At 41.9% G+C, this 13,749-nt stretch overlaps 1 protein-coding gene across 1 annotated transcript; it reads right to left on the reverse strand.

Moving 5' to 3' along the window:
• Positions 1-748: 748 nt before the first annotated feature.
• sh3gl1b (SH3-domain GRB2-like 1b) lies at positions 749-13,416 on the reverse strand. The gene is made up of 9 exons (XM_024259023.2): positions 12,977-13,416; positions 5,427-5,495; positions 5,231-5,303; positions 5,016-5,159; positions 4,803-4,936; positions 4,556-4,714; positions 4,119-4,222; positions 3,906-4,039; positions 749-1,087 (listed from the first exon to the last, which is right to left on the reverse strand). The coding sequence occupies exons 1-9, from the start codon at positions 13,019-13,021 to the stop codon at positions 891-893; spliced, it is 1,059 nt and encodes a 352-aa protein (XP_024114791.1). The 5' UTR covers positions 13,022-13,416; the 3' UTR covers positions 749-890.
• Positions 13,417-13,749: the final 333 nt, after the last annotated feature.

Below are 13,749 nucleotides of genomic sequence, written 5' to 3' on the forward strand. Positions count from 1 at the left end.
GATCAAACGAGGAGCCGGCCTCGCCTGAAACCCCTGTGGCCGTCAAAACAAGACGTCAATCAACAAACCAGGTGAGAGTCGGGATAAGGTGGGCGGAGTTTCACAGTCTTTCAGTCGTGAAGGTAAACGATAAAACGGAGTTACAGGTGAACGTTGAGGGTTTGCTGCCAGCAGCAGAAGGGATGACGTTAAGGTTGAGTGGTCTCTAAAAACGCTCGAAGCTAAAATATGGCTGTTAGCACCTGACCAAACGAGCGATATGTCGCTATTGCATTTTTGGCTCCGCCTCCTTTTCTGAGCAGAGTAACAGCTACTCCCTGTGTTTATGGGTAACGAGAACCGGCTTCAGCCAGTCACCAAAACGTGCAACTTCTGCATGTCTGCCCGCCTCCTGTGAGGAGCAGGCGAGGGGGGGGGGCCTGAGGACAGACGCTCAGGATGACGGGACTCTAACAGTGAAGTTGAAGGTCTGCCATCACCATTAAAATATTCCAGACTCAGTTTTCCAACAGGATGTGGGTTTTTTCCTGCTTTTACAACCAGTTCAACAAATTCTATCCAGATTTGTGTTGAGGTGACCGCAGTTCCCTGGGTTACCACACGGGGGCATCAGGGAACACTTCCATCCACAGGAGGAATTAAAACACAAACCTTTCACTTCACCTGCTGAACAGTCATGAGCATGGGGGGGTGGTAAAGCTGATGTCACCCTGACAACTGTACTGAAGAAGTTTTCAACCAGACCTGCATCATTCATACGCATTTATGAACCAACATTAGAATTCATCGGCCCTCCAAAGGTCGTCCTACCTTCAGGTAAACCGAAACCTGCCGGATCTTCACTTTATTTCCCACCCCGTCTGCCCCCCCCTCAAAGCCTTGTGTTTGTATTAGTGTGGCAGCGGAACCAGAACCTCCACGTAGTTCAGAGGGAAGAACCCGGACTGGCCGAGCAGCTTGCCCTCGTACCAGTTCTCATCGATCTGGTTGGTCAGGGTGATGATGTCGCCCTCGTGGAAGCCCAGCTCGCCCTCGTTCTCCGGCTCAAAGTCGTACAGCGCCTTGCAGCTCGGCTGGTCGGGGGGGGCTGAGGACAGAAGACCAGGAATCAGAGACCCAACGGGAAACAGAACCACCAGTTTATACAATTTACTTCTCAGAGACCCACTCCCATATGTAGGAAGATGTAGCCTTTATCGGGTGATGGAGGACAAATATTAAAGTATTTACGATTAAAACTCAAACTGTGTTGGATTGGGAGGAAACAAAAACCAGCGGTCTGAAAAAGCTCAGGTTTGTGATGGGCGTGGCCCCAGTGTCTCCACTGCAGTTCAGTTCATGGATCCATGAAGGTCTTGGTGAATTTCCAAACCAAAAGTCCCGTCAAGATTCTAATGATTCCTGCTGATGTGCAGAAAACACTTTTTAAGATTCCTTAACAAGCTTTGTTTACACACTAACAAACATCATTCATGTGTTTATAGGGTGTTAGTAAGACGTTTATGAGCACAATAAGATGAATAAAGTTTATTAACATACTAGTAAGATTTATGAACCTCTAAAGTGAGACAATGTCACCAATTACCAATTTGTCTTAAAAAAATAGATTTTTTGTAGGATCGATTAATCCTTAATCAATTAAGAAAAATTAACTAATTAATCAGAAAAAATAATTGGGATTAATCTACATTGATTTTTTTTTTTATTTTCCAGACACTTATGTGCAGATAATCATAATATGAAATCACACTGAAAACTGTACATTTAGTTCATTTTTAACCCTTTAAGGGTTTTTGTCTGTATTGGAATTTCCTGTATTTTCCACCTGAAAGACGACCTCCTATGTGACACCACCTTTATTTAGTCATTTTTCCACGTTATATTCACACACTGGACATAAAATCATGCAAAAACAGAATTGATTCATTTTGCTGTGGAAACCCCAAAAATGTTTAAGGAACTGTTTTTACAACATAGAATGAAAGTTTTAGATGTAATTCTAGAAAAACGACAAATTTGTCAACAAACTAATCAACATATTTTTGAATTTAAATAAACAAATACAGTTTTCTACATTTAATCTGTTCAGTTACATAGAATAAAAAAAGTTGCACATGGGAAATCTTGTTTTTCTTTGCTCTACATCTAACTTGATTTCTCCACCATAGAATCAATGAAAGTTCTATTCTTCTTCTTTAATAAACCCCCTTAAATAATCAGTGAGATCGGTGTGAATATGAACAGAAAAACTTCCTCCAGACGATCGCTGGGTGATAGAAAAGCGTCTATCAGACATTTCTCTTCTATCAATTCTATTTGTTTTTATTGCTGAACTTTTGTGCAAAAATGTGTTTTCCTACTAAACTCGAAGCTGTTTTACACTTTAAAAAAAATATTTCTCATTTGTAACTATTCAGTTACTTCTTACTTTAGATAAAAGTAAATTATTACATTTTTGTAAATGTTTTTCAGAGAATAGCTGAAAATATACTTTATATTCATCGTTATTGTGATATAAAATAATCTATATCATGATATACAGTTTTACCGTATCATTCAGCACTACTACAGACTGTAGAAAATCTCCTCTGGTTGTTTGACTTTCCTTAATATAAACTGATAAAAGTGAAACTGATCTGAACAAAAGGAGCAGAAACTTCTCTTTGCTGCTCCTCCTTAACAGCTGGAGCTCAGCAGGAACTTCAGACAATCGAACATAAATATGAAAAACCTTCACAACGCTGATGTGAGGAAGTCTCGCTCACACTGAGGGAGGAGGAACATCTAAGCCAGAGAAGTCAAACAAACTCCTGTCGGTTCAACCTTCCTGCTCCTGATTTATGCTGAAGTGTTCATCCAAACAGAGATAATCTGAGTAAACGGCAGCGCCTCGTCACAAACCGCCGTTCAAATCCCAGCAGCACTGAGCCATGAAAACCTCGACGAGTCCGAACAAGAGGAACATTTACCCAAAAGCAGGCAAACACTGCGACATCCTGCTGTCACTGTGACCTCACACAAGCCAGCCTTCTCTAGCTGGAAACAGTTCGTCTTTGTGCGGCGCTCGGCCGGCGTGCGGGGTAAACTGGAGATGGGAAGGCTTGAACACTTTGACGCTGAAGACTCTGGAGATGAACCTCCTCATTAACACCAAACCATTCAGCTTCTGTAAACCTCATCCAAAGAAGGGACAAAAATATGTCTGAACCAGGATTCTGTTTGGTGAGAGAGCCTGTTATTCCACACACTGCCAGCAGGGGTCAGTAATTCCCACGTCTGTCCAACATGACAGAAGCAGGATGTGAAACAGACTCACAACACAGAAGTCACTGACGTCTGTTGACTCTCATGAGGACTGTGACGATAACAGCTGAGACCTTCTCAGACGTTTTCAACCTCACGACAAACACAGAAACAAAAAGGCGTAGAACATGTCAAAGTCGAGGCCCTCCAGATCATTTTATTTTATTGTTACTAATGACCAGATGTTATCTTGCTCTTGATATCTAACTTGTTTAATTTTGAAAAAAAAAGTAGTTTTATGGAGAGTAAAATATTGAAAGTTATTTAAGGTTTCAGTTGATTTATTCAGTTCAGCATCTGGAGGAATGAAAACCGTGTGTGCTGTTGAGCAATCGAGAGCGCAGCGCGTGGAGCTGGGATTCTGCAGCTCAGAGCATGAAGAAACAGCTGGATGATGTTCCCGCTCTGGAATGACATCTTTCCCACAATTCAAGATGCGATGGAAGGATGAGCAAAACAAAGTGTTTCTAAGGCTTCATGTTGAGCTGTGGTTGGATGTGAAGTCCTGCCATCACATCTCTCTTTGTGAGATAAACGGTTGACTCTATTCTATTTCATTTCTACAGCAGCAGGAGTTTACAGAGACCTCGGAAGCTTCCTACCTGAGCTGCGTGAAGGGGGAGGAGCCATGGAGGTCTGGTAGCCGCCGTTCGAGTGACCGCTGTCTCCAAAGTCGAGGATGGGTTTGGGTTTGGGCGTGTATTCCCGTCTGGGTCGCGACTGAGCTTCAGTCATTCTGTTCAGAGAGATTCCTGGATTATAATCTGGGATTATTTCAGAGACATGTTGGATTGAAGAGGGAAAACTGCACTGACCGCTCCTTCAGTTTGTCTGACAGCTCCTTCAGCACCTGCACGGCCTGTCGGTGGTACTGCAGCTGCGAGTCCACCAGAGCCGAGAGCTGGCTCACCTGTTCGATCTGCACAGGCAGACACACCCCCGAAACATTAAACCCAACGCTCTGTGGCGTCAGAGGTCACAGCTGACAAACAGATGATACTTTTTAAAAGACTAACATCCAGGTTTATGTTCTAGACTCGACACTGGTGGGTTTGTCAGAAACAACCTTAAACGGACAGGTGTGTTCAAACACTGTTCGATTTTGTCTTCAACCACAGGTGTGCTTCATCACCTGGACTGTAAAGGTTTGACTATCAAAGAGTCAGTTTGTCTCAAACTCTTAACATTATGACTGGATGCTGCCGCTCAGCACCAGAACCTTAAACGGACCAAAGTGCAGAACCGTCCTCACATCGGTCTCCAGCAGGTTGTACATGCTCGTCTCGGCCACGTCCTTCGACTCGTGGAACTTCTCCAAGGCCTGTCGGATCTCCTCGTCCGGGATTTTGCCCTGGCGCTTCTTTTTGTAGTCGTAATCCAGCCGACGGCCTTCCAGCTTCTTCAGGTGATGCTGGAGGACCATTGAAGATGTTTTTTTTTTAGACATTAGAATCAGGTTTTAGTCGTCTGTTCACTGAGATCTGAGGAAATAAAAGTACCTGAATCTCTCTGAGGTCTTTGTCACAGAGTGCTTGTAAAGGATCAATAAAGTTTTGCTGCACATCGATGTCCAGGGAGTCTTTGACTTCTGCCAGTCTCTTCATGGCCTCTCCAACATCCACCAAGGCTCCACCTGAAAACGCAGAAGCTCGGAGTCGCTGCTCCATCCAGTATTCTGACATAGCGGGGATGATCTGAAACTAACGTCTTACCAAAGTTGGTGTCCTCCCCGAGCTCCCGGCCGTACTTGGCCATGCATTCTCCCAGCAGCCCCTCGGCCTGAGGGTAGCCCGGGTTCTTCACCTGCCCGCGGATCTTGGACATGCTGTTCAGCATGGACAGCTTGGCTCGGGATGCTGTGGAGGGGAGGTGGGACCTCATGCTGATGTTTGTTAGATACCTGCGTGTCTAAAGGTGTTCCTCTCACCTGGATTGGGCTGTAGGTACTCTGACGTTTTGGAGATCACCTCAGCGACCGCCTTGCTGGTCACATCTACTTTCTACAAAACACAGCGCGCACAAACACAAGACAGCGGAGCGCCAAAGTCAGGAGGAGGTCAGCGAAGTGGAATAAAAGCAGAGAAGAAAATGTTCAGAGAGCTCCAGATCTCCTGCACTCATACCCGCTCCAGGTCTCTGAAGTCATCGTCTAGTTTGGTTCCTTCAGCGCCGCCGACTTTCTCACTGACCATCTGGAGAGACGAGCAGAAAAGGAGGTGTGACTAAAGGAAAGGAGTCACATGGTTTCACTACATCCTTTTTTAGTTCAGACGACTTCCTGTCCAGACCAACATGCTGGCCTCACCTCACCTGGTCCAATCATCTCAGTGAGTCTTTGTAGAAATCAAAGTACAGAAAAATTAACTGAGAATAAAAGAGTATAGAGTAAAACCTGGACATTCAACAGGATCAAATCTGAGAACTTTGAGCAGCAGAAACCCCAATAAACTCATGGAATCCAAAAGAGGAGAAACATCGACATTGATTTTAAAGACATTTAGGTCGTCGTCACATTGAGGGGAAATTCTCTTAAACCTTTTAGTCATGTTCTTGGTGTTGCTAGGCAACCTGACTGATGTGTGGAAAGGTCCCAACAGCAGCAGGACAGTCATGAGGGAGCAGCTGATCCAAACCCTCATCTCAAAAAACCCACAAAGTAAAACTTCTTATTAAACAAAGACTTCAGACTCATTATTTTGGTGAACTGTTCTCAACTTTAGCAGGAATTCAAACGGACTTAAAGTCACGGAAATCCTGTTTTTGGTGTTTTTAACATGTTTTGTGGCCTTTTTCTGATGATGAAGGACAGATATAAGGAAAATTAAGCTTAAAACATCAATTCTGAGTATTTCTTTATTCAAATTGTTTTGAATCAGGAGCAGATGAAAAAAGAGTTTGTGTGAAAAGATTGTATTTGTGATGTAGAAGAAACGCTGGGCGGGGCCACAAGCTCCTGGCAATGGGGATGGGATTGGGGGGGGTCTCTGCACCAACAGCTCCACCCACGACTCAGAGGTGAAATTCTAATGAAAATCCTGCTGATTTGGAGAAACTATGACCTTGAAAACGACACAGGTTTTTGTTTAAAAATGGTATCATCGTAACCAAAAGACCAGAAATGGATCACAGAGGATCAGAGTGGGACTTTAACCAGACCTGAGGAGAACAGAACATCTGTGAGCAGCATCCACACGGCCAGCGCTCACAGAGCAGAGCAGCTCATCATCCAGCAGAGTCCTGAGCTTCCTGTGAGGTCACTTCCTCTGGAGCTGAATTCCTACACTGTAGTGCACTACAAAACGTGGTCCACATTTCTTAGAGCCGTCTGACTCTACAACCCTAAAATCAAGTGCTCTAGAAAGTTCCCAGAAGTCTTTGTGAAAAAACAGCGTGCATCAAAGCTCTGGTGAATATAGACCACAATGCATTGCGTTTGAATACATTTTATGAAAAAAAAAATGTTTTTAAATTTGTATCCTGTTTTCTCGCTTCCAACAATCCACTATCACAATTTCAATCTGGATTTAGAAAACACTTCTCTACTTCAACTGCTCTTATATTTCCTGGACCTTACAAAGGTATTTGGACCATTACCTGTTTTTAGATAAAGTGTTTCCCATCGGTCTCTCTACACCAGGGGTGTCAAACTCCAGGCCTCAAGGGTCGACGTCCTGCTGGTTTTCCAGAAATCCTGCCTTAGCTGCTGCTGATTACCTGGATCAGGTGTGCTTGTCCAATAAGGAGCTTCAATGGCAGATTGCTTTGGAAAACATGTAGGACACCGGCCCTCGAGGCCTGGAGTTTGACACCTGTGCTCTACACCATCCCTCCTGTGGTTCAACTCATACCTTCATCAACACCATCCATGTGTGTCATATAGGGGCCGTCCATCAGACTTTATTGCAATAAACAAAGGAGTCCCACAGGGTTCCTCTCTTGGGTCTCTGTTATTTTCCATTTTTATTAATGACCTACCAAACTGCTGTTCCAAAAATGGATGTCATCTAATAAGTTAATTTTAAATAAAACGAAATCATACTCTATGCTTTTCCAAGAACGTGACATGAATGCTGACAGAAGAATGCTTCATTTACATTTAGATTCCTTTCCACTTGTGAACACTGAGACATTTAAATATCTCGGTGTTTGGCTAGAAACTGATTTATCCTGTAAAACTCATATACAATCTATTACAAACAAAATAAACTACAGTCTTAAATCATTGTATCAATCAATTAACTGCTTTAATCTTTCTGTCAAAAAAGAATAATTTTTCAGCTGTTGCTTCATCTATTTAATGATCTGGACATTATTTATTTCAATATTTACACCCCTTAGATGTCATTTACAATAGCTTCTGTCATTTTATTCTTCGCTGCCCCTATATGACACACCCTGTGCAATGTATCAACAGACAGGCTGGTTTCCACCTTCAGCGCAAAGACGGTATCATTATTTACTGTTTATTTATAAATGCATTCATTTTAATCTTCCTTCATATTAAAAGCCGTATCTGGTCCCGTTAAGTTCTCAACACAAACCTCCGTCACACTGATCAGATTGTCTTGTACCTAGATTCAATAGAAAAGCGTGAAAATATGCATTCTGTGTTGGAGCCCCCTTTCCTTTATTTAAGTGAGCTCTTTCAGCGTATTTAAAAGATATCTGTACTTGTTCTCATTATAGACTTAATAAATATTTTTTTGCCCTTTCATTTTAATTTTTTGTTTGGTCCTGTCCTTCATAGTGTTTATTATTTGTGCTTTGACTGTATTTGTTTTGTTAAATGCATTGAGATAAGATGTAAAAAATTGAGAGCTGTTATGTGTGTGTGTGGTTGTGGATTTATGAGTGTTGGGTTTAAACTTTATTTGTATTTTAATTGCATTCTTGTTTGTCAAGTACACTATACTCTGTCTTCACTCCAGTTATCTGTTTAAAGAGGAACCTCTCAAAAACAAGATGTGCCATCTCATGGGGCTGATCCTCCCATTGTTCAGCAAATGTTAAATAAAGAAAGGCTTAAGAAAATCATGGTACGGTCCCTTTAAATGGTTGAAGACCCACTCCAATGAAAACTGTGTTTTTAAACCTGTTCTTGTGGCATTTTTCTGTTGGAGGACAGATTTAAAGAAAAGTTCAAATTGTAAATTTGCAGACGAAAAAATTGTGATAAAAATATATCATAAATACAGTGAGCAGGCCACAAGCTCCACCCTCTGCTCCACAATGGGACGAGCTTACTCCGCGCTAACGGCCCCGCCCTCAACTCAGAGGTGAATTTCTAATGAACCCCAGTCGCTCTGCAGAAAATACGTCCTAGAAAACTCGTTTTCTTTGTGGCTAAAACAGCATCATCATAATGAAAACATCCCTGGAAATGCTTTGAAAACAGATCAGAAGCTGATCGGAGGGACTTGAGGATATAAACTGTAGAGAAAAGGGAAGTTCAGCCTCACCACCTGAGAAACCTGCAAGTGAGGAACTTCTTCTGATGAAATGTCAGAAAGTGTTTTAAAAACATATGAAAGTTTTCCATTTAGGCCCAAAAACTTGCTTCCAATCCTCCAAATTATTGATTTATGATCGTACAACTTTGAATTGTAGTCATAACCCAAAGAAAATGTAATATCGAAACTAAAACTCAGGTCTCCGTCATTTACAGCTGTAATAAAACCTCCAAACATCTGATTGCTGTCTAACTTTAAGATTGCTGCTTTAAATATGAACAACCTTTCAGCGAGAGCTTCAGATTAAGACGATTAAAAACCAATCCGAGGATTATCACTACAAAGGAGTTTAATCTCAACCCAGGTTGATAAGATTAATCCTGTCAGAGTGAACTGCTTTCACCTCAGCATCACACACCAGCATCAAACCACAGGAAGGGTTTCAGGCCGCGTTTTAAGAGAGAGAAACACAAAGAAATGTTGAATATTTTAGTTATGAACACAAACCTGTTCTCCCTCCCTGATTATTAAATAAACAATTACATTAAGACAGCTGGATGGGCTTTTATTTGTTTGTATTTTGAAGTATTTTCTCTAATGGAAAATGCTTCGTGCAGAAAGTTGCCGCTCAGAAACCACAGAGCAACAGCGTCTGGGTTGTTTTGCTTTGCATGTCTCAGCTTCTACAAGAACGCAGAAGCTGAAATGCTGGGCGTTACGTTTCATACATGTTTTGTTTCTCAAACATATTGCTCTGATTCTTTCAGATTTCAGGTTTGAGTTTTCTCTACAACAGGAGTGTCAAACTCAATCGCACAAGGGGCCAAAATCCAAAACACACCTTAGGCCGGGAACTGAACCGGAGAAACATTTATTGAACACTCTAGAACTACATTTTTAAAACCATAACTTTTTAACATCATTATGAAAAATGATGTAATAAAAGGTACTGCAACACCGTTGTAGTGCGGGAAAGGATTTGTACTCCGAATATTGACCTGTTATCCATCTCTCTTCGGCCTTTTTACTTGCCGCGTGAGTTCCAACAGCTGTTTTTTACTATCGTTTACGTGCATCCTCAGGCTGACGCTGCAGCCGCCGCACAGCTGATTGGTGACGTCACGCACCGTCTTGACAGTATTTGTCCTTAGGTCTCGAAATTTATCTTGGGAGATTTGAATCATTGTTAACTTACTGACACCCTTAAGACATATGAACAGTATGTCACTTGCACCACAACTCAGAGGAATACAACTCTAGACTTGTGCTATGGCACAGTGAGCGGTGCGTACAAGTCTCTGCAGTTCCTCCTCTGGGATCCTCCTACCATAACTGCATATATCTGATGCCACGCTATATCCCTGTCTTCAGGCGTCTTCCTCTGCAGATTTTTCCTCTGCTTTTATTAGAATGAAGCCCCACATTCTGATCCTGGCTTCTGATTTTTACTTCCCAGATCAGCTTCTTTTATTGATTTTAAGTTTTCTTACGGACCGGGTTCAGCGTGTTCTTGTTAATGGAAAATTATCCCCACCTTCTATTTGTAACACTGGGTCTCCTCAGGGGTGTGTCCTTTCCCCTCTCCTTTTTATTTTGTACACAGACAGTTGCAGATCTTCAGAAGAGAACAGATTTTTAATCAAATTCTCCGACGACACTGTTCTAGTGTCTCTGTTATCTGCAGCTGAAACTAACCATCGACCTGCTTTATCGCAGTTTGTTGATTGGTGTGATGCCAATTACCTGGATTTAAATGTGGCGAAAACAAAGGACATGGAGATTATGTAGATTGTGCTACAGCACATGGTGTTAGTGTGATCCATGGGGAGACGGTGGAGATTGTCGAGAGCTACAAATATTTGGGCACTGTATTGGACAACAAACTAAAATTTCACCTGAACACAGACGCTATTGTGAAGCAAGGACAGCAGAGAATTTACCTGCTGAGGAAGCTGAACTCTTAATGTAAACCAAACCATTCTTAATAATTTTATTGTACTTTTATTGAGAGTATTTTAACATTTTCATTCATTTATTGCTGGTTTTATGGTCTGTCTTTGAAAGACAAAAACAAACTGCACGGCATTGTCAAGACCTGCTCTAAAATAATCTGTGTTAGACTGAGGGACCTTCCCTCTCTGTGGAAGGAACAGGTGCTGAAGAAAGCCAAGAGCATCCTGGGACAGCCCCAGCATCCTCTGACTCCTGACTTTGTTTTGATGCCTTCAGGGCGTCTATTTTATGCTCCGACACCAAAAACCAATTGTTTTTCACAGTCTTTTGTGCCCTCAGCAATTACGTTGTTGAATTTGGTTAAAAGTGTTTTTTTTTTTTAGGTTATTGCTGATGTGATATTGTTGCGTGTTGTTATGGAGCCAAGGAGCACTCATTTTAAACTATGATGGTCTGACACATTAATGTGATTGTATTGTGTGTGTGAAACTGCACTGGAAGTTCTACAAATGAATTGCTCTCTGGGACCAATAAAGTTTTCTGATGAACTAGATATATAACATTACCTGTGATGATGCTAGTGTGAATGCTGTGAGTTGAATTTGGCCGCTAAAGATGCTAATGCTGACAGTTGAAGATGCTGAAATTGATAACTGAAAAGGCTGAAGCTGATAGCCACTAAAATATTAGCTAAAAGCCAGATTAGCCTAAAAAAATTTTTAAAAAGCGTAAATTAGCCAAAACAGCTAGTATGTAGCTGAAATATTAGCTAAACTCCAAAATAGCCTAAAGAATTCAAGTAAATGTCAAAACAGTCAAAAAACCTAGCAGAATGCCACAGCTTTAAATTCGTAACGTTTTAACACATTAAGAAGTAGATATATAGCATTACCTGTGATAATGCTAGTCTGAATGCTCTGAAATAAATTTGGCTGCTGAAGATGCAGAAATTGATAGCTAAAAACTCTTGAGCTGATAGCCAGCTAGAATACTAGCTAAATGCCAAATTACCACCCAAAAAACAAAAAAACTATTTTTAATTTAAAAAAAGCTTAGGTTAGCCAAAACAACTAGCATGTAGCTGAAAAATGCTAAACTTCAAAATATCCTTAAAAAAAAGCCCAAACAACTAGTATGTAGCTGAAATATTAGCAAAACTCCAAAAATAGCCTAAAAAAATCTTAGTGAATGCCAAAAGAGTCCAAAAAGCTATCAGAATGTCAATTTTAAACTTTAAAATTGTAACTTTTTAACATAATTATGAATAATAAAGAGGCAGGAATATTATTTTAGAATAAATCAACTTAAACCTTAAATAACTTTCAATATGTTACTCTTAATAAAAATATATTTTGTCAAAATTATACAAGCGTAAGATCGTCCCATTAATAACACTAAAATAAAGATCTGGAGGGCCGGATAGTATTACTTAGTAGTATTACTTGGCCTTGACTTTGACACACATGTGCTCTACAAGGAAATAGAGCAGGAAACAGAGGACCCGATAATCCTGCAGGATTCCTCCCAAACAAAGCACAGATACAGGTTTCCACAGCTGACTTCCCTCACGCTCAGAGCTCTCAGGAATGTTATCGACAACCAGGAATTTGGGCAAGAAATGCAGCTGCAATGCAGGCAGATCTGCGCCCCCTCCCGCTCCTGCAACCACCAAAAACCGTCCCAGCTCCAAACCCAGCTTTGGTTTCCGAACCGACAAAAACCCAACAGAGTTTTCCTGACAGGAAGCAGAAACCCCGCGAATTTCCTGCTGAGATCAGCAGGGGGGCGAGGGGGTCCTCCCATGACTGGAACTGTAATGAAAAACAGCCACCGGGACCGAACCCCCCGACCCGGTAAGACACGGGGGGGCGACGGCTCTGGCCCCCCCAGTTAGTCCCGATCCGCTTCTGGATCACAGACAGAGCTGAGATTAAACAGCTGAGCCCGGATAATCCTGAAATCTGACCCGATTTGGGGACGTCTGCAAAACACCCCGTTTGTCAGTCAGTCAGAGGCGGAGCGGATTTTTCGGTTTTTGTGGCAGAAAGTTCAGCAAAGTAAACATTAACTCCGCAATGACTGCAGTGAAGTAACACAAACATCCCCGTTTATGAGACTAAATTATTTAAGAATAAAAACATGTCAGAAGCACGTCAGCCCCGTTTCTGTTGACAGAAACACTGTTGTTTGTAACGGAGCGCTAGCTTGAAATGCTACGTGGAGCTAGCGGCTAACGGTTTCGCCTCGCGGGAAGAAAAGTTTTTGCTAACCTGGCTGGCTTTATAGAACTGCTTCTTCAAACCCGCCACAGACATCTTCCGGCTCGACAGTCCTCCGCTACCAAAATGAGATGCAAAAAGTTAAAAAGTTTATTAAAAAAAAAAAAACCGAGCCAGTGCAAAAAGCGCTCTGGGTGAACCATAGGACGGATCCGCCGTCACTCCTGGTCGGGACACGCCAGCTGTCCACGTCGAGAGAGGGATTCCTCCAGATGTCACAGCGGAAAAAGGGGAGCAAAGTGTGCGGACAAAAACGAACGAATCCCCGCTGTCTTCTGAACGGGCAACAAGAACAGACCGAGACGATCTTCCTACGACCAAATCTGCTGCAGCCACTCAAGAAAAACCACAAATAAAGCAAACCGTTTGATGCAGCGCAGCGAGGCTCGTTAAGTTGGTAAACACTGCCCCCTGCTGGACAGAGATGGTACATTCCAAGCTCCCCACATGGAAGCGTTCAAAGCAGCTGGGAAAACTGGGACTGCTTACGTCACCCGGGAAGAGGGAGAGGAAGAGAGAGAATAAAAACAATATTTAACCAGTGGATTGGTAAATCATGTCTTAAAAAAACTCTTTTTCGTTGACAATATAAGAAAATACACATTTATTCCTTATATAAACAGATAAAAAACAACTCTCAAATGCTAGAATCTCAGTTGGGAATTCATCTAGCACATTTTTCAGATAAAATCGTGCGTCACAATAGAGAGCATAGAATCAAAGAGAAACAGGAAATCAGAACAATTATCTCATTCATAGAAGAA

The sequence above is a fragment of the Oryzias melastigma genome, linkage group LG4 (genome assembly GCF_002922805.2).
Source record: "Oryzias melastigma strain HK-1 linkage group LG4, ASM292280v2, whole genome shotgun sequence".
Classification (NCBI taxonomy): domain Eukaryota; kingdom Metazoa; phylum Chordata; class Actinopteri; order Beloniformes; family Adrianichthyidae; genus Oryzias; species Oryzias melastigma.

Coding starts and splice junctions, on each gene's coding strand:
- sh3gl1b (XM_024259023.2), bottom strand. CDS start 13,021: ATGTCTGTGGCGGGTTTGAAGAAGCAGTTCTATAAAGCCAGCCAG. Junction 4,040..4,118: donor TCAGACAAACTGAAGGAGCG/GTCAGTGCAGTT, acceptor CTCTCTGAACAG/AATGACTGAAGCTCAGTCGC. Junction 1,088..3,905: donor TCCCCCTTCACGCAGCTCAG/GTAGGAAGCTTC, acceptor TTCTGTCCTCAG/CCCCCCCCGACCAGCCGAGC.